Below are 21,625 nucleotides of genomic sequence, written 5' to 3' on the forward strand. Positions count from 1 at the left end.
AATATATATATATTATATATACTATAATATATATATGTTATATATATATTATATATATAATATATATATGTTAATTATATATATTATATATATAATATATTATAGTTCGTATATTTTCAAACTTACTTGTTGGTAACTGATGCGTATTGGATTCGTTACTCTCGTTGCTGTGGAAGCTGGACGAGTCTGGAACCTCGCTGCCAGGTACCTCCGTGATATTGGGTAAAGGATTCTGACTCGGCCTGACCCAGTCTGAGCAGTCCCAGTGATATCCTAAAAGCATTGCAGACAACGATTGTATTCTGTATATGTTACATGCGATGCGGTACAATAAGCGCGATGAAGAAGAAAGGCAGACAAGGCAAAGAGAGTAGCACAACTCAGGAACGTGACAGTGCAAGCAATTAAGCGAAAAACCCAAAGATCTATACCGAGTGTCCGAGAAGTCGTGTACTTTTTATATCAAAGTTTTTTTTTTAATAAAGAACTTCGAATATGTTTTATTAAAATTGTTCAACATTTCAATCCGATATATATATATTTCAATTTTGGTAAAACTTGCGCGCGATTCACAGGACACCCTGCATCTCGAGCAATACAAGCGGGAGGCTGTGTCGACTTACCGCCAACGATGCGAGGATCATCCTCAATGGACGTGACGGAGGCGACGGAAGACCCAACCGCATGAGGCGTCCGTCGAGAAGAGTTTAATAGAAGTCCTCCAGTGGTCAGCTCCGGTACCACTGGGCTCGCTCGTTTCAGGTCTGTTAGTGCACACAATACGAATACGCTGGTGTTAATAGAATAATTCACTACACGCCCGACCAAGTCAGAGCACGGCAATATGGAGAGATTGCAACAGGAGAGAGAGAGAGAGAGAGAGAAAGAGAGAGAGAGAGAGGAGAGAGAGAACTTAAATAAAAATCAGTAAGAAAACTTCAAGAGAAAAATAATTATGAGGATGAGAGATGAAAACAAGGAAGCGCCTAAGTGTTCCATCTTTTACAATGCATGCCACAAGCAAAATTAACATTAAAAAGCTATCGGATGGAGGAGGGGATATTTTCTTTTTTGTTTACTGACGCGTGACGACTTACCGTTCTTGATCTTAGTAGTATCGGTTATGAAGGAAGCCAGCTGCATCTGTTCCTGCCAAGTGGGCTTGTGAAGACTGTCCGTGTCACTACCAGTTGCGTTCCCGCCGACCGGATTAGCGAGGGTCAGGGACGGAGGTGGTACGGGAGTACTGCGGTTCAGATTTCGCAAATAATCCGGCGGAAAGTTCTCTAACTCGTCGCCTGCGCTACCGTAGCTGCGCAAGGTGTCCAAGTTGTTTAAGGCCACCGCGGCCGAATTACCGTATGTCACCGGCTCGTTATTCGAGCTCGGGGTGTAGGAGGCGGGTCTAGGGGGACATTGGGGAGGTTCTCTCTGTAAAAAGAATAATCACACACAAAGATCTTAGAGAGGATCGCCGATCGCGACGAGGACATGGGAGGGAGTGCGTTATCGCTGGTATAAAACCGAATAATCGCAAATAAAAAATAAAACAGCTTCGAGAGTAATTACTAACTAAACAGCATGGATGAAGGCATTAGATCTTAATCGTCAATAAGATTAAGAGGAAAAAGTAGATATTGCGATGTGATTAAAAATATTCTTACGCCGATGTTGAAATAATGCCTTCAAATGAATATATATGATAGCTCTCGAAAGCTCATGCTTTGTTTTACAGTATGCACGAAGCTCAAGATGATGATAATTTACACACACGTAAATAATACCTGTATAACTTCCAAATTGCTCAGCTTCGAGCTGCGCTTGAACTCGTGCTCGTGCGGTCTCGCGGAATTCAAAACGATCTGTTTCCGGGTCTCGTTATTAATGTTGTTGGCGCGCGCTCTGGTCCGTTTCATCTTGATTCGTCGATAAGTAAAGAATATAATGATGAGCAATAATATGTTAAGCAGCACCGCGACCCCAATCCACATGAGATGGTCCCAAGTGATGTTGAAGTGACCTGATATGATCGGCGTGGAAAAGGCCGGGTTGCCGCAGTTCAGTCCAGTCATGTTCGGCGGACAGATGCACCTGTACGTGCCAATTTCGTTGACGCAAGTGCCGCCATTGGTGCAAGGGTTCGCGTCGCATTCGTTCACGTCTGTCTCGCAGCGTTCGCCGGTAAAGCCCTGACACTTGCATATCGGACCGTTGTTGCCCTCCTCGCACACACCGCTGTGAACGCACGGATTCGGACTGCAATATCTGCCGAACTCGCATCGTTTGCCGCTTAAGCTCGATCCAACGCACTCGCACGTGTAATCGCCACCCTCCGGCACGATCTTGCAACGTCCGCCGTACAAACAGGGCGACGAGGCGCACGGATCCGTGTCAATTTCACAGGCAAAACCCGTGAATCGACTGTGACACTGACATTCGTAGCTATCGCCACCGTTGTCTTTGCAAGTGCCACCGTTCTGACAAGGCTGCGAGCCGCAAACACCCGGTGGCACCAAGATCGTGGCCGTGTCACAACTGAATTCAACGTTAGCGAAACGTTTAAGTATCGCGACGCTGCTGGCGCCGCTCATATGCAACGGCACGGATACCCGAGCGATTCTAACGTCGTCCATACAGCCAACGAAACCACGTTGCACATCCTCGAAACCGATGATTGTCGGATGTTGTTTCACCTCAGCGCCCAGATACAAATCGTCCGACTGTAGATTCAAGATATCGTTGATACCCGGTGCGGAACCTTGAGCAATATGTTTCCCATCCACGGTCAATCGGGCGCTGTTACTTTCTCGTTCAAGTTGAATCTCGTGCCACTGACCGTCACTAACGTATACGCTGCTCACCCTAATCAGACCTTCGCCGCTACCCAAATCGAATTTGTACTGTATCACACCGTTAACCACCTCTAAGATATTGTAATCCACCTTTCCAGCTGCGTACATCAGGTTGCCGGTTGGTTGCATCGTTCGAATTCTTAATGACAAACTGAGACGATCCTCGATTGTTTGTCGTATCAATGCTTTGTCAATCTTGTAACGCGCGTAACTCTTGCCGCTAAAAGATATGGGATTTCGTGGAATATAACACGATTCGTCGTGACACTTGGAGATGTCGATGTCGCAGGTCTGACCCGCGAATCCCTCCGGACATTGGCAAGAGTATCCTTGCACGGACGAGTCCGGCACACAAACTTTGAACAGAGGACAAGGATCTCTGGCGCACTCGTTTACCACCACTTCGCAATAACTGCCGGCGTAACCTTCTTTGCAATTACATTCCATCTTGTGTTTGTGTCGCGGCGACGCAAAGCTCATCACGTCGGTGGACACGATCATGATCTGCGTAGGATCGAGAACGATCTTGTCTTGGCAATCGCCGTAGAAACAGTAACCTTTGTTACACTTAAATCTAACAATCTCCTCGACGACCAACTTCGTCGACTCTTCCAGTTCCTCCACGTGTTGGTTCAACGCTTCGCGTATGCTCTCCGACGAGTAGAAATTCGACGTACTCGCGGGATTCGACGTTTTCTTCACAGCAAACAAAAGATCGAGATCGTTATGGACCGCCTGACGAATAGCTCGCGATTTTATCACATTCACTTCGTCCGTGGACGGTTGCACGCTGATGATGACAATGTCCTTGAGGCGACAGTTCATTGAGTTGCGAACAGTTCTGACGAAACCTTTGCGATGGCTCAACATAAAATCCTCCGGACTGACCTCCCGGAATCTTACTATTACCGAATTCTCGAGCATTTTGTCAGTTATCAAATCAACGTTAATTTTCACAATAGAATACGAATGAAATTTACCATCCGTCACACTGACGTTGATCTTGTATTCGCCAATATCCAGATTCGGCAAAGCTACCAAAGTTCCGTCGATCTTGTCTATTTGAAAAAGCTCACTTGGGATCGGTAAGGACGGCACCAAATTGAAAAGAAGCGTATCGTATTGATCCTGATCGGTCGCGTGAACTTTTCCAACAACACCACCGGGATACTCGTCTTTGTAAGAATTAACGATCACTTCGAGAGGCGTGACAACTGGCGGATACTGCGACTCTTCGATCACCTTGATTACAACCCAAGCGTCTGAGAACAACGGCGGACTACCGTTATCGAACACTCGTACGTGCAATACGTATTTATCCTTTACTCGGTTGTTAAATTTCGTCGCCGTGCGCAAACTACCGTCCTGCTCCAGTCGAAATGCGTCACCCTCGTTCCCGGATCGAAAATCAAACGTGTACGGAGCGGCGTTCGGCTCGATGTCAGCATCGGTCACCACGAATTGTAAAACCGTATGGCCGAGCGGTTTGTCTTCTTGCACAACGGCCGTATAATTTGACAGAGCGAATAACGGCGGATTATCGTTAGCGTCGAGTATCTCGATGTTAACCATCACGAAGCTCGAGAGCATCGGTATGCCGTTGTCACGCGCGTGAACTTCCAGCACATAGTTTGCGATCTAAAAGAGAAAGTGAAATAGTAGAGTAGTATCTCGTTCTTACGCTAAATATATATGTTCGTGTAACGACAATTATTTTATTATTCAAATACAAACTTCTTCTCGATCCAACGGAGCGGCGACAGCTATTTGTCCGGTTTTCCTGTCGATCGAGAATTGCTTCTGTCTGTCGCCTCGTTCTACATAATACGACACGTTGCCATTCTCTTCACTGTCTAGATCATTTGCATATACCTGAAATTAATTAATATAAAATAAAAAATAAAACATTTTGACATGTAAAATATACTATTTTGCATTTTGCATCGTAACCCAGATAGCCAACTGAGTGCAAGTTGTTGGCAACTTGCCACAAATATTACTCATATGTTTTCAGCAATGTAACAAAAGGGTGTATCCTCTTTTCAGTATGTTCTTGCCAGCAACAGTTTTCAAAATATAATAACAGCAAGTTCTCAACAACTCATCGGCAATAAACTTTATATTATTTTTCTTAACTTATGAATAAAAATTATTGCTCATATATTGCTCACATATTGCTGACTCACATGTCATAAACATTGGCGCTACAACAATTGATTGATAATAAAACTCAGCATATTGATACTGAATTGACAAAAACATTTTCGTTGCGTTAAATAAAAACAACACAACAGCAATTGGCGAGCAACTTAATCTATACGATGATTTGCTTTATACTGAGTTTTCACATTTGGCTATCTGGGTATGACAGTTTGAGATTACGTAGTTGTATTTATTATGATATACGTGAGTGAAGATAATTTAAAAAAACGTGTACAAATTGTATATATATATATATGTACCCAGCAAACAAAATGGTGGCAACGTGCCGGCATTATGCAAGCATGCTTTCATAGCGTGATGTCTCTGTGACTGCCAGATACAAGTTCATCTAGCAAGCATCGCGATGACACGTTACGCTTACCACTCTATGCAAGCTTTGTGCAAGCAGAATGCGCGTCAAATTGAAAAGTGTCGACTTCTGTTGTCATTTATCTCATTATTTTTAGCGTGCCATGATATCAGTTTGCCAGCATACCAACGCGTGGCATCACTGAACAACACTGTACCAATATAATTGTTCACATGGCATGCTTTCACGGCGTTCTGACACGTGATGTTTGCTGGGTATATATCATAACATTGATGATGCGTCTGTAGTGTTCTAGTATGTGTAAAACTTAATAATTGTGTGTGTGAGATATAAATCTAATATTGTACTAAAAAAAACTTACTTGTATAACTTTTTCTCCAATTTTTGCGTCTTCTCTTACGAACGCTCTGTATGAAACTTCACTAAAGATCGGTGCGTTATCGTTGCTATCGGTGACGGTGATATTGACAGTGGCGTGATTGCTGAGCGGTGGAATACCTCCGTCGACAGCTTGAATAGTAAGAAAATAATCGCGAGCCCGTTCGTAGTCCAATTGTTCGACAATGGTAACGACGCCTGTCTTGGCATCTATCTGAAACTTCTTGTGTTCGTTGCCACCAACAATCGAATAATATATATCGGCATTAACTCCCGTATCTCTGGAAGTGGCGAGCACTCGAGCCACCTCGGTACCAACAGCATAGATCTCAGGTACTTTCGCGAAATAAACCTTGGAAGCGAACTCAGGTGGATTGTCATTGATATCTTGCACGTTAACGATAAGCGAAGCAACACCCATCAGCTGTGGTGTACCTTGATCGAGGGCTTGAACCGTAACATTGTACATGGCCTTGGTTTCTCTATCCAGAGGTTTGGCTAAAGTGACTATTCCACTATCCGCTGCTATGAGAAAATGACCGTCCGCAGAATCAATAAATTCGTATCTGATTTTCCGATTGATACCGATATCGTTGTCCGTAGCGTGCACCTTTGTCACTAACGTGCCGACTTCCACGTCTTCGGGCAATGTGCTGCTGTAAGTTTGCATAGTAAACTTTGGCGTGTTATCATTTAGATCTGAAACAAAAATCTCCAACTGAGACGAGCATTCCCAAGTTGGTTTGTCTCGATCTTGCACATGCGCCGTCAGAGAATATTTGGCTTGCGTCTCTCGATCGAGTTGTCCGACAGTTTTCAACACTCCTGTTTCTTTATCTAACGAAAATTTATCGTTATTGTCACCGGTTAAATAAAATCGTAGTTTAGCATTTGGTTCGTCGTCGTAATCGGTTGCCAACACAGTTAAGACATAAGTGCCAGGATGCGAACCCTCGGAAAGTATCTCCCTGTAGCGATATCGAAGACAATACGGGGGATTGTCGTTAACGTCTAGAACCTGTACCGTAACTTTGGTTTCGAAGACATATTTTCCGTCAGTACCGACAATTTCAAGCTCGTAACGATCGATGGTTTCTCTGTCTAAAGATTTCGCCACGTACACCTCGCCGGTAGATCTGATTTGAAATTGCGATCTTGGATCGCCGGATGTTATATAAAATTCCACAGGCGTGTTGACGTCCGAGTCTTTGTCAACGGTGATCAGTCTAACTACAACTGTTCCCGGTAGAGCATCTTCGTTCACCGTGGCCTCGTAACGATCGTCGACAAACGCTGGCGCGTTGTCATTGTAATCCTTTAGCTTGACGTGCACCGAAGTTCTCGCAAAGTGTTTCGGATTCCCATTGTCGGTGGCAACAACCTGAAGAGAAAATTGTTTACACGTCAAATTATTTATACATCGTTTAACATATTTTTGTTGGGAAACATTTCAAGATGTTTAGCGGTATACAATTTACCTGAAATTTATATTCCGGTTGCTTCTCCTTATCGAGTTGAACCAACGTTGATATCCAACCGGTGTAAGCGTCTACAGTGAATACATTCGCTAATTCTCCTATATCGGATCCAAAAGAATAACGTACCTCACCGTTACTACCGAGATCTTTATCGTGTGCGATAACTTTCAATATAGACGTTCCTTCTTCTATATTTTCAGCCAGAGTAATCGCGTAAGGATTGCTCTCGAATTTCGGCGCGTGATCGTTTTCATCCAATACTTGAAGAGAGATCTCGGCGAGAGCTGTGAGAGGCGGACTGGAATCGGTCTCGGCGAGAACACCGATCAAATGACTGTCTTTTAGCTCTCGATCTAACGTTCTCGCTAAAGTAATCTGGCCAGAAGAATCGATCGTAAAGAGCGGATTGTCCTCGTCGCCAGACACAATGCGATACGTCACAGTGCAATTAGTGACGGTTTTGAGTTTTGTAATTGGCGTGCCGACAGACGAGTCTTCTCTTATAAAGAATTTATCTTCTTTTCGCTCGAACAGCGGGGGAATATCGTGCGGACCCATTATATAGATGCTGAGAGGAACATCGGCGTGATGCGTGGTCGTTCCTTTGTCTTCCGCACGAATGAACATTTCGAACAATTGATTTTCTGAAAAGGAATAAAGAATTTTTTTTTTAAAATAAGTTTTCAAAATAGAGACAGAAGAACAAGTTATTTATTTATTTCAACGTGAAGAAATATGTAAAAAATATAAAATATTTCTTCTCACCCAACGGCACGGCGCTCTTCTGCAAATATAGAGCTCCCGTGTCGGGATTTATGCCGAATATAGATCTAACTGGCGACGTTTGTAACTCATAGATCGAATAGACTATTTTCGCAGCTTCGTCTTCGTCTAGATCCTGCGCTTTGACTTTCAGAAACGGTGTGTTCAGAGACAGATTACCCTGAATAGTTGCTTTGTATTCACTGATAAGGAACATAGGCGCATTGTCGTTCTCGTCGCCGACTTTAACTCGCACCATTACAAATCCCGGTCTACCGCCGCCGTCCATAGCTACAACCGGTATCTCGTAACGTTTCTGGATCTCTCGATCGAGCTTTTTGCGCGTCACGATCTCGCCGGTGAGTTTGTTTATATCAAATATCTCTTTCATCATCTCCGACATTATCGCGTACGTCACTACGCCGTATTCGCCAAAGTCCTCGTCCACGGCCAGCACGCTGGTTACCAGTCTACCGGGCAGTTGGTTTTCAAGAACAGTTACCTCGACCACTGGATTCGGGAATTTGGGATTATGACGGTTTGCCGGCAGAATTTCAATCTTGACCCGGGTAAAGCTGGTGTAGACGCCATCAGTCACGGAGACGTTGAGCATGCTAAGCTTCTGTTCGCCGAAATTCTGCATATTGATCAGCGAAATGATTCCGGTTGATTGGTCGATGTTATATGTCTGCTGCTCGTTCCCACCCACAATGGTGTACGTCAGTTTCTCGTCAACATAATCAGGATCGCTTGCGGATACCACTGTCACGAATTGACCACGTTCGGCGTGTTCCGATAAAGAACAAGTGTACGAGGGTTGCTCGAACTTTGGCGGATTGTCATTCATGTCGATTACGGTCACCCAAACGTGAGCCGTGCTCGATAAACTCGGTACGCCGCGATCCATAGCAATCACCGTAAAATGATGAGATTCGTGAGTCTCATGGTCCAGAGATCGCTTGAGAAATATCACACCTTCGTCCGGATCGATGTGAAAGAGATCTGTGCTATTCTCCGTGTCGTTTTGAATGGCGTAACGAACTTGTTGATTTATACCTACAAGTATTTAAATATACAATTTTTATCTCTTACATTCTTTTTCTACAAATATATGTATTAAAAGTATATAAAAGTTAACGGCACCACTGTCACCTGTGTCATTGTCTCTCGAGCTAACTCGCAGAACGGAAGTTCCAAACGGCGCCGCTTCCGACACTGAGATATTGTAGGAATCCTGAGTGAATTCGGGCGGACAATCGTTCACGTCCAGAACGAGGATGCTGACGAGTACCTCCGCATAAACACCCGACACGCTGTCGGTGGCGCGTACAGTCAGTTCGTACTGCTTCTTTTGTTCATAATCCAGTTCATCCACCACATAGATTACACCTGATTTATAATGAAGAGAGAAGAAGATTGTAGAGACCCAAAGCATGTGTGTGCAGCGAAATGTGTGTCTACGTATCCGTTAAAAGTGTTTGTCTACAAGTGTTCCTTCAAAGAACAATTATATGAGAAGCGGAGTGCGTGTGAGAAATTAATCTGCAATATATATATGACAATCTTTACCGATTCGTTGAATTGAATTCGCGATAATTTAAAATTGTATAATAAATTTTAACGCGTAAAATAATATATTTGCGAAACCGAAACCTAGATTAAACCCAGCAAACACAGAATATAAACTGCTATAGAAGTAACAGCGTGATATACGTAATATAACAGCTGTTATTACTCTATTAACATCAATGTTATGTAACTTTTTGTTTTATAAATGTAATATAATTATGTTATATATCTATTATATCGCTTGTTATTAGCCGGTAATGACATTATAACTTTTATATAACATTTTTTTAACTATATAACAATTATATTACATTTTACTTGCATGTTATATTCATATTATATAACTGCAATATACGATAAGTAGGAAATTACAACTAACATGGATGTTACATGCAACGACCATGTTACATTACATGTTACATTTGTTTTATTACGACAATGTTGCTGTTATATATATCTGTGTTTGCTGGGAACGGATCTGTAGACACTGAAAAACACTAACAAATGCGGTCACGCGGTGTAACCACGTTTATTAAAAGAAAAAAATAAATAAATAAACTTGAAACTTTCCGTGAATGATTTGCCAATGCTAATTAATGTCTGCACCTTAAAAGATATTCGTTACATTTGGCAATCGCGATCTCTTGCTTAGACATAACAATTGTTAGATGTTAAAAAAAATTAATTTTCAAATTGTGAAATAATGTGGAAAACAAGTTGAACGGAGTGGAGGGATGGGGTGCTCTCTCTCTCTCTCTCTCTCTCTCTTTCTCTGCATTACTTAAGGTGCAGGCACATCATGCGAGCAGGTTGAAGCTATTGAAATCTCGTGAAGAAAATGGAAATGGATGGGCAAGCACATCCAGGCGAAATATTTATGATGTGTCTAGAGCCCGGGGTCTCTCTCCCCCCGCTCATGGATCGTGGAACGATAGGTGCGTGTAAGCAGCTATTGTGCTCCAAGCTGGTGGTTTCGTGTGGTTTCCATCGCGATTACAATTTAACGAGACTCACTCAGATTACGATCGTGAAAAAAAAAAAAAAAAACGGAGAGCAAGAACAAAATTAATTTCGTGAAATGGTGTACACGTACCAAAGCGGATTACAGAAAGGAAGGAGAAATCCCCTCGAAAAAGCGGATATTACATCTTTTTAAATTAGGAAAAACTCCAAAAAAAAACCTCTCTTCATCCGTTAGTTCCTCGCAAAGAGCATGCAATAAGCTTTATGCCACGTATCAACGATTATAGCTCGAAGCATTTCAAGCTCGTTATTATGGTTTTCAAGATAGCGATGTTCTCCGCGTTAAACACAATTCGTGCATCTGATCAAAAAATCTAATCTAATCTTTTTTTACACGGGCAATAGGGTTATCGTATAAACTTTTTTTGAGATACGTGAAATAATACAAAATAAACAAGTACCAAATGTAATTTAAAAAAAAAAAAAAAAAAATACATTTTACGTAAATTTTACAGCCGATATATTTTACAGATATTACGTGTTAATATTTGAAATGTTATTGCTCATATCTAATTTGAGATAAATGAAAGTTCGTATAACAATGAATAGATATGACGAGATGACGTTGTTATGGTAATTGCATAAGATAATTGAATAGTTTGCGTCGATTAAAATGTTAATTGGAAATGCAATCAAGCACTGTAGGAACTATAATCAACGTGTACATATTCTAAACTCTTAATTAACATCTTCGTGTACATACAAAATTAAAATCTTAATTTTACGTATAATAATAATAATAAAAAATAAAAACTAAAAAACGCGAATGTTGAAAATGAGTAAATTTGGTCGTTGAGAATTCACATACGTGTGATGTGTCATTGAAGTAAGATCGTCCCATTTATACAAAATATGTCTTTGAATTAATAAGAGCAAGCAAAAAATTCAAATCTGGAAAGAAATATTTGAATTTCGACATTATCAAGTCAAAATGCGCGCAGCAAGCTTACCATCTCGTTTTAGTTTATTGAATCTCAGATTTAACCAAATTCAATTCTGTTTGCTCGCGCTTTGTTTCAATTCGTTCGACCCGACCGCAGCAATTCGCTTATGATATTACATCGTGCATGAAACACATAGCGTGGTGTGCAACACAGCGTAGCGACACAGCACAGACCGAAATAGAACTAGAACGTTTTTTTTTATACTCACAAGGACCATTGTTACTGTCGGGGGCTGCGAAACAGGGAGATACAACAAAACTTTAATCTCTAGATTCCAGACAAGCAGTCGTAAAAGATATATATATATATATGTGTGTGGAACAAGTATCACATGATCGCGGAATGATTAAATCTACTATAAAAAATAAACATAAAAATACAAAGATGCTATATACAAATCAGAGAGAACAAAGAAATTAAAAAAGTATACCTTTATCAAAAAGCTAATAAAAATAAAATGAACAATGAGAGATAACGCTTCTGCGAGTCAATGTATTATTTACACAATAAAATCATATTCAATTTTCTCAATAAATGTATTAATAAAATTATTATGTATTAGATAGAAATTATTTTTTTTTTTTACTAGATTTTGTCATTCACCAATTTGTCATCAACATACTCTATTACATATATAGTACTGTTACATAATACTGTATAAATAGAACTTACTAGCCACCTACTATAATACAGCAAAACTTACAAGTTTACTAAATAAAAATTATACATATATTCGGACTTGCAATTTATCATAAGAAACCTTTCCGCGTAATGTGAATAGTGTAAGTCCCATAGCCAAGTTATGAAATAAAAACAGGAATTTTACTCGGTTTTGGACGAATTTCTGTCTCTCTCTCTCTCTCCCCCTCTCCCTCTCCCTCTCCCTTTCTCTCTTTCTCTCTGACATAAAATTAATTTAAAAAATATAACTGTTATACGTGGTTTGTTTTAATTAAAAAGAGATTCAGAGATAGAATACGTTGGCCATGTCGACTACCAATGTTCGTAAATATGATTTACAATATTTTCGCTGCGCAACGATAAAAAATAAAATTGTCAATTATATTACGCGCGCTTCTACTATTTTTTTGTTTTTTTTTTTTTTTTTTCTATACCATACAATCTTCGCAACGTTACGCTATTTCACACGAAGTAATTTTCTGACGCAAAATTCACAGTCATTTGATAGCACATGCCAAGGTAAGTTATCGCATATTTTACTTACCCGTGTTGAAGTCCAGGGCAAACTCTTCAAAATCATTGCCCTTAGTAATGCTGTATATGAGTTTGCGATTCAACGGTGATTCAGCTTGAATGGATAACGCCAGAGGTGAATGTACTTCTATACTTTCGAGCACGCTATCCGTGTAGAATTGCTTGTCAAATACCGGCATCGAGCGATCTATCACCTTCACGTTGACTGGCACCTCAATGGAGCAAGGCGTTGTTGTTCCTGTAATCGTATTTAGAAGCTCATTTAAAATGGGATCAAATAGAAAGCAAGTTAGTTATTGACTTTATATATTTAACAAACTTACCACCGTCGTACGCGGCAATCGTAAGCTGATACTCGCGATTATGACCTTCGAGATTTTGCTTCAACGATATTTCACCCGTTTTCCGGCAAACCTTGAACAGTTCTCCGTGACCCTTCTTCAATTCGTATCTCACCTCGCCGTTATCGCCACTATCCATATCTATCGCGTGAACCTGAATAATAAAAACACAAGCGCATTTACACATTTATTAGATCAAAACTCAAAACTCAGATTGAAAATTAAAAAATTAAATTGATTAAACAAAAAAAAAGTATCTACCTTTGTGATAACGTCGCCCTTTTGAGCGTCGACGGACACAACAGCGTAATAAGGAAGATTAACAAACATCGGACAATTGTCATTGATGTCAAGTATAGTGACATTTACTATAACATGAGCCACTCTAGGCTTCTCCCGATCCGGCGGATGACTTTTCGCTTCGACGATTAATTCGTAATGATCGCACATTTCCCGATCGAATCGTATGCCGGTGGTTCTGATCGCGCCTGAAGTCGGTCCGATTACAAACATATCGGTGGGATTAAGAATTCTGAAGACAATGTGCTCATTCAACGAGCTACCGAGAACGTTCACCACCACCACGGTCGTAATTTTCGTTGAATTTTCTAAAATCGCGCCCTCGTAGACATTTTTCTGAAAAATCAAACCGGAATTCTCCGACTTCTCCACATTTACGTTCACTTGCGCCACACTCGAATATTTTCCATCTGACACTCGTACATGTAGAAGATAGTTCTTCTTCATACGTTCTGGATTATTAACCGTAATAATACCGTTCTGAGCATCTATATCGAAGGTGTGAGCCTTATTCCCGTCGATAATGTCATATCTAGAAAAATATAACATATATTTTAACAATTAGTGATAAATAGAAATTTTACACACACACACACTCAGGCTCTATAAGTCTCTTTTAAACTAATAATATATGAATATAAAGACATGAAGAGCAGGATGTTGTGCGTAAATGTGAGAATATATATATACAGGGTGGCCCACATAAATGTTTACAACTGGATATCTCGGGAACTATACCATCGATTTTAATGGTTGAGATCTTAAATTGTATGGTATTAAAAGATCTTCAAATGTGAATGGAAGTTCGTTTCAAAACTTTAGTTGCTTTGTTGGGGCAAAAGTTAACATAACAATTTTAAATGGAAACCTGTATATGAAATTATATTTACAAACTTCCATTCACATTTGAAGATCTTTTAATACCATACAATTTAAGATCTCAACCATTAAAATCGATGGTATAGTTCCCGAGATATCCAGCTGTAAACATTTATGTGGGCCACCCTGTATATATATTCACGTGTAATATTTTTCACGCGAGTTTTTTTGGAATTGAAATAACAATTCTTTAAATCATATATGATGCTAATTTTGCATCTTATAACATATATTTTATTTATAAAAAAGACGTATAAGACAGGGTCTTGGTTTTTCACTCTATACAGATAATTGTTATCGACAAATGAAACATTTACATTTATAAATATGAAAGAAAAAAAATTAAGTAACAAAGAATCTGTCAACCGAATATCACATTGATGTTTCCGCGGCACGTACCTCAACGCTGCTCCCTCAAAGCTGTCGGGATCCACGGCGTTCACTCGAATGACAGCTACGTTCTTGTACGTTGGCAGTAGAAGCGTAACATTGTAATCAGTCTTGGTAAATTTGGGCGGACAGTCGTTGACATCCGTCACGACAATCACCACTTTGGCAGTGGTTTCAGACGACAGTTTCGGTTTACCCAGATCCGAGACTTTCACGTGAAACGAAAACATTGGTATGGTCTCGTGATCTAGCACCATTACCGTACGAATGGCACCGGTACTTGAATCTATGTGAAAGTACTTTCGCGGCAGATCATCGACGATGTCGTAATTGAGTAACGCATTTAATTCGGAATCCGCGTCCTCGGCCTTGATAACCAACGGCGCGCTTGTGTTGGTCAGCACCAAAGAACCGATGCTGGCACCTTCGCTGATCTCGCCGCTGTACAACGCTTGTAGAAATCGCGGAGCGTTGTCGTTTCTGTCGAGAACGTGGACGATAACATTACAGGTGGCCGACGCGCCGGCCATATTTGTGGCCGATACCGTTAGATTGTAGGACTTGGTCTTTTCGTAATCCAACTGATTCTTGACGACGATCACGCCTGTGCTTGGATTCACGAAGAACGTGTCGTCGCGATTACCACGTACTATCTCGAACTGCAGCGACGACGTGCTTCTCGCCTCCACGTGTTTCACGTATGTGCCCAGCTGTTGGTTCTCGTATATCTCCGCCGACAGTTCCTTATGGATGAACCGCGGTGGTGCGTTGTCGGCCATTGTCACCATCACATGCACCGGCACGTTGTTCGACAGCGCGGGAGACCCGTGATCGTTCGCCTTCACGAGAAGAATATATTCTGACGAGGCGCCAAGATCGAGCTCGCGGGCGACACGTATGTGACCAAGATCGGGATCGATGGCAAACACATTGCCAGCGTTTCCGGACGTGATCGAGTAAGTGATCCGGGCGTTTTCGCCGCGGTCACGATCGATCGCGCACATCTGCACAACCGCTGTGCCGATCGGCGAGGCCTCGTACACCTTGCCCTGAACAAGCCCGTTGATGAACTCGGGTGCGTGATCATTGTGATCGTGCACGGTGACGATTACTCGGGCGTAGTTACGCTTGGCCGGTGTACCCTGATCCTTTACCATAACCGTCAGCACGTGCTCCTCAATGGTTTCCCGATCGAGCGGCTCGTTCAGCGTGATCGAACCGAGAACCGAATCCACGTGGAAGATCTCAAGAGAGGATTGAGTCTGCGCCGCGTGCAAGCTGTAGAAGACCTTCTTGTCCTCGTCCTCGTCGGTCGCGTGCAGCTGGAGAATTTTCTCGCCCTTATCGACATTCTCCGAGATGTCGATGTGATACATGTTCTCAGTGAATTCCGGTCGATGATCGTTGATGTCAATCACGGTAACGAGCAGCTGTGTCAGCGCCGTGTGCACGCCGTCCGTTACGCCGATAGTGAGATTGTAAAAGTTCTGAGTCTCCCAGTCTAGTCTCTTGGCCAGAAGCACGTTGCCATTGTCGCGTCCGATGAAGAATTCGTCGCGTTTGTCGCCGTCTAAAACGCAACCGGTACAATTTATCACACTTCTTTGATTGTAGAGAGAAAGCTCCGATTTTTTTTATCATATTTCAAGTACACGCGCAAGTACATTTGCGCGCTGAACAAATATTATATTAGTTTAAAATTTAGAAAATAAAAATTAACATAAGATATATTAAATTATATAAAATTCGCTCGCAATATTAACAACAAGTATAGAAAAATATATAACAAGGTCTGCTTCGAGCTTTTAATGGATCTTAAAATTTATTTAGAAACAAAAAATGCAAATAAAACGCAAATAAAATTTAACAAATGACAAACGTTTCGGCCCTTACTTGAGCCCCCCCCCCTCTTCAGTGTACAAAGATAAATATAAATATAAATATATAAGTAATCACGTCATATCACAAGGTTCGCAAAAGTAGATGGAAATTGAAAAGAAAAGATGATAGATCTTACATTAGAAGTCCATGGTAGGTTGTTTAAAATGTTTGACTTCATATCCAAAGTCAAGATCAAACGATAAAAATTAACATTGTTTTAGATTTCTATTAATAGAATTGAAAAATAAAATCTTTTAATTCGAATTTTTATTTCGAATTTTATTCGCGAAAGAAAAAGAAATGTAATATTTCAAATGTGTTATATATATATATACGTTGGTTTTTTTCTTACCTAAAATATCGTACCACAAAGAATCACCGTCTTTGTCGGCAGCTTGCACAAGAGCAACCAGAAATCCCGCCTTGTCGCTTTCCGTTACTTCCACGCTTTGATTATTTGTCTTGAACACCGGTGGATTTTCCGATTCTTTCGGCGCCTCTACAACCTGAACGGAAACTCGAGTCTGATGACTACGCGGAGAATCCCCGTGATCGGTTGCTCGTATCTGTAGAATTTCATATGAATATGCAGCGCGCGTGTATGTGTAAAAAAAAAAAAAAAATGTATATATAGAGCGCATATGCAAGAGTCCCCCCGATTTAAATCAAGTTTACACCGTAGAAGTGCCGCTATGAATTTCATATGAATATGCAGCGCGCGTGTATGTGTAAAAAAAAAAAAAAAATGTATATATAGAGCGCATATGCAAGAGTCCCCCCGATTTAAATCAAGTTTACACCGTAGAAGTGCCGCTATGAATATGCGAACATTATAAAGTCAGAAGCTGAGATCCAGCGTGACGTAATTTGCGTAACACGATGCAAATTTACTCCAATTTCTCTTTGCTCCAATTTATATTCTTCGCGACAAAATAAGATTATTTTTTTGTTTTAAAATTATATATCAATCGGTTATATGTAATGTTATTTATTTCAAGTTAAAACTTTTAACACAATTAGTTTATGGTTGGTTACATCAAATCGTAAAGTTCTTTTCTTAATAAATAAATATTATCACATTACTTGCGCACTACCACTCTTACCATCATTTCGAATTCTTGACCAGCTTCGAACCCACGCGCAGAATATACCATTCCCGTGTTCGGATGAATTCTAAATTTGCCCTTGCCTCGACCGCTCTTGATACTATACTGGATTCTTCCGTTCTCACCGATGTCTTTGTCGTAAGCGAGAACCTAACGCAAATTTAAAAAACAGTTATCTTACTGTTGCAAAATGTTGCAGCAAATCCGTCTATATATCTGTGAGCGCAACGGCATATAAAAAAAAAAAAAAATATTTTCAATAGTACATACTAGGAATAATCTATAGTTTTAGTAAAAAAAATAAAATGCTGCAAATAAAATTGATTCCATTAGTACCGTTTGATTTTTCTTGAAAAGCACATCAAATATTTTTTTTTTTATGTTTTTTTCCTTATTTTTTTAATAAATGATATTTCGTTGCATGTTAATACAAGCGTACTGCATACTAAATAAATAATCGCAAGATACGCAATTTACGTATCACTTTCATGTTTCTTACAAGTGTCGAAAGTGCCGACACACAGTGGCATTCACACAGTCCGCATGCGATACGTCGAAAAAAAAAAAAAAAAAAAAAAAAAAAAAAAAAAAACAGAATTATCACAATACAAAAAAAAAAAAAATGTAGCAGCTTTCTCGGTCTATGTCTCAAGCGTGTTAACGATCGCAATCGCGCTAACGTGTCGGGAAGGCTAAATGAAACGAAAAATTGCTGCAGTGCAATTTATGTATAGAGAATGCACGTACGTTCCAGCGAGTGCATTCGCGTGCTATCCTCAGCGAGACGGCGAGTCCGGTGTAAACGAAGAAAAAATATAGTTGTCTATGCGTTACTTTCCGTTGTCTCCACCAATAAACACACACACACACACACACATTCTCTCTCTCTCTCTCTTTCTCTATCCGCCAGAAGCGAGCATTTTTCTCCGTATACGCCGACTCGTTCGTTGCTGCGGGTTAACACCGGGAAAAATTCCTTTTCTCGCACGTGCATCTTCCAGACGTCCAAGCGCGCGGAAAAAAAAAAAAAAAAAACAAGAAATAAAGGCGCAATAAATTTGACTAATTATTCGGCACCCTTGTTCTCGTTCGGCTTGTCTCTCGCGCGTAGAGAAAACTCTCGCCTCAACATCTCTCTTTCGCTTTGTTTTATGCGGCACATGCATTTTCGCACATGCACCAAGACTGCGTTGTTTGCAATTTGAAACTTACATGGGGCGCGCAAGATACAACGTACGTAATATACATATATGTATATATATATATACATATATATATACATATGCGAACACACAATGTGTCCGCGAGTCGTTTTTGCGCTCTATATTTTTCTCCAACGACGCTGAATCGCAGAAATAAGCAGTTTTCGATTGCGTATGTCGTCACAAACGAATGATATGCTGTTCTCGCAAAAAAGATAAGGGTTATATGCACACAGAGATGTAATCTTTCTGACTACGAAGTGTAATAATGGAACACGCAAATATAATCCGCGCCAAGTCCGAGATTTCACGGACAGATTTCTCAAGCTCAAATTCGATATTCTCGATACGGCTGCGTATCGAGATTCTTCCGTGAGCGAATCCTTGAGCGCAACGATATAAGATAGCGGAACATTTTCACAGGGACAGTCTTGTGTATATATACAAAATAAAGGCGAGACATTCAGGAGTACAATACGTATATATATATATATATGAACGAGCATTAAAGAGGTACGAGAATTATTATGCACATATAGAAACAAGGACGGCAAAAAGATACAAAAGTAAAAAAGACAGACAGGAAGTGAGAAGAGGAACGCAGCCAAAGATGCTTAATACTAACATAGATATGTGTATACATTTGTACACACATACACTGTGTGCGTAGGATAAGACAAAAAATCATTCAATCGATCCTCGATCGATCGTGCGGAGCAACTTGAGCCGAACATTCCATAATTATAATTATTACAAAGAAAAATATAAATATATATAATATTGTATATATAGCAAATTATAATTTATTGGCTTCTCGATGCACGACCGATCAAAGTGCGAATTTAGTGCGTGTCACTCTTTTATCGACGGGCAGCGGTAGCATTGAAAAAAAAAAAAAAAAAATGCCACATGATATGTAAAAGATATGAGATAAAAGCGCTCGTANAAAAAAAAAAAAAAAAACAATACAAACAGCTCGAACAAAAATTTAAATTTTTTTCCGACAAGTCTCGCGTAATCAAGTACATAATAAGATAAGATCTGTATTATATTGTATGCTCGCGCGCGCTGCGCCAGGCGCTTAGAGTTTTACGTGCCAAGGTGTCCTTACCCTGAAGATACGATCTCCTGACAGGGTGTCGGGGCTAAATGTCTCCCAAGTCCCGTTCTCTAGTAACATATCGCTCGAAAGGTCGGACTCCCCCGAGCGGTTCCTCGATTTCTGTCGAGAACCAGAGAGGACAGCTTTTAGCCTCAGGACTGTTTCTATCGACGATTCGATTTTTTTTTTCCCTCCCATCCGGAGACGACGACGCGAGCTACGTGTCTGCGCGTCGATCGTTTATCCTAGTTTACCTCCGTCCGCCTGCGACGCCGACGTCGCGACAAGAACGTTTTAAGCGCCGATTCAAAAGTTTCGATTCGATCAAGCGGAAGTTCCAACCCCGGAGCCTCGTAACCGTTTTAAAGCACCGTTGAGACGCGCTTTTGCATAAATTATTTCCGCTTTATATCGCTATGAAGTTCAAGGTTTGGATATATTTATTGAAAATTGCGCGAGAATAAAAGTAAAAATTAATTTTTCGTTCTTAATTATTTGAAAGAGATTCTTTTTAATTCTTTTAAACGCAAAATTGGTAAATATTGTTTTCGCACAAAGTGAAGAAAATTCCTTTGTCTCTCGAAAAATTCGTTTCTCATTTCTCATTGTTGAAAGCTTCTTTCTTTTCGCGCGAACGTGACATCGTTTAAATAAATTTCTAAAAACGCGTATGAAAACGAAGTAACTGTGAACGAGTAACATTAATATCAATGTGTGCGTTCGCGCGTACATAGCTCGAGAAAAATGACCTATACAGAACACCACAACAACACTTGGCGAATTTTTATACGCGTTATCTGCATTAATTAAAACGTAAGGGGTTTTTTTCGCTTTAATTTTTTAATTGTTAAATCTTCAAATATATAGTAAAGTAAAATGTGTTTCTCTTTCAGTGTGTGTGTGCGGCAAGAAAATCTCGCGATCGCGTCTGATTGTAAGCGTGTTTGAATATCGAAGTGTTTTCTGTAAATCTTTCGTCTTTTGAATTGCGTTCTACATCGCGTTTTCAGCGACACCTGCTAATTTAATTTGCTTCCCGACCAATCTCCAGCTCCGATGCTCGTGTTTGCAGCAAATGCGCGACATTCGCGAAGAGTTACCGTTCAGAAGATTTGTCATCGTATTCACAAAAGATTACGAGAGCGAGGAAAAAAGAGGAAAAGAGAAATAAGATGATTTTTTCGATACTATGGGAATCTCGTGCTGGGGAGAGGGGACTCTCTCTCTCTCTCTCTCTCTTTCTCTCTCTCTCTCGTGTGTGTGTGTGTGTGTATATGTGAGCTAAATCTCTACTCTTTTCTATGCGACGATACTCGGTGACGGGTTGCTTTGATCACATCGAGAAGAAAGGTCTCTGATGGGAAAACGATAACGAGAAGCGGGAAGAAAGGAGGAGACGAAGGAGGAACAGTCGCAAGCAGTCTGCGAGCTTCGTGTCGGTGTAATATATCAGACTGTTTTTATGGGCCAAGGGTGTGGCGCTTTTGCGAGTTTCGTGTGTTGTCGGTGAAATACACGCGCGAGGAGATAACGCGAAGTCGTCGTCCTCCGCGACTGACGCAACGTGAATAGAATTTCAAGCTCACGTCGCGAGATGATTCATTATCGCATCGCGGAAACAAATAATGTCAACAGATATAATGCGCGGATATGTATGTACAATGAGCTAC

The 21,625-nt window shown here is 40.6% G+C and overlaps 1 protein-coding gene across 7 annotated transcripts in view; it reads right to left on the reverse strand.

Moving 5' to 3' along the window:
• Positions 1-21,625, reverse strand: part of LOC109855734 (fat-like cadherin-related tumor suppressor homolog) — a 343,522-nt gene that overhangs the window by 2,061 nt on the left and 319,836 nt on the right. For 3 of the 7 annotated variants that reach the window (XM_020430279.1, XM_020430280.1, XM_020430281.1), the window contains 17 exons: positions 19,965-20,075; positions 17,649-17,801; positions 16,898-17,111; positions 14,674-16,234; positions 13,357-13,927; positions 13,078-13,249; positions 12,765-12,992; positions 11,748-11,771; positions 9,156-9,392; positions 8,007-9,059; positions 7,242-7,885; positions 5,747-7,144; positions 4,587-4,724; positions 1,785-4,490; positions 1,098-1,431; positions 624-764; positions 127-273 (listed from right to left, as the gene is read on the reverse strand). In XM_020430279.1, coding sequence (XP_020285868.1) covers positions 127-273; positions 624-764; positions 1,098-1,431; positions 1,785-4,490; positions 4,587-4,724; positions 5,747-7,144; positions 7,242-7,885; positions 8,007-9,059; positions 9,156-9,392; positions 11,748-11,771; positions 12,765-12,992; positions 13,078-13,249; positions 13,357-13,927; positions 14,674-16,234; positions 16,898-17,111; positions 17,649-17,801; positions 19,965-20,075 — 9,832 coding nt within the window. The remainder of the gene's footprint in view (positions 1-126; positions 274-623; positions 765-1,097; positions 1,432-1,784; positions 4,491-4,586; positions 4,725-5,746; positions 7,145-7,241; positions 7,886-8,006; positions 9,060-9,155; positions 9,393-11,747; positions 11,772-12,764; positions 12,993-13,077; positions 13,250-13,356; positions 13,928-14,673; positions 16,235-16,897; positions 17,112-17,648; positions 17,802-19,964; positions 20,076-21,625) is intronic. The other 4 variants (XM_020430284.1, XM_020430283.1, XM_020430282.1 and 1 more) reach the window with 4 other exon arrangements.

The sequence above is a fragment of the Pseudomyrmex gracilis genome, unplaced genomic scaffold (genome assembly GCF_002006095.1).
Source record: "Pseudomyrmex gracilis isolate BER0280 unplaced genomic scaffold, ASM200609v1 scaffold_97, whole genome shotgun sequence".
NCBI classification, from domain to species: Eukaryota; Metazoa; Arthropoda; class Insecta; order Hymenoptera; family Formicidae; genus Pseudomyrmex; species Pseudomyrmex gracilis.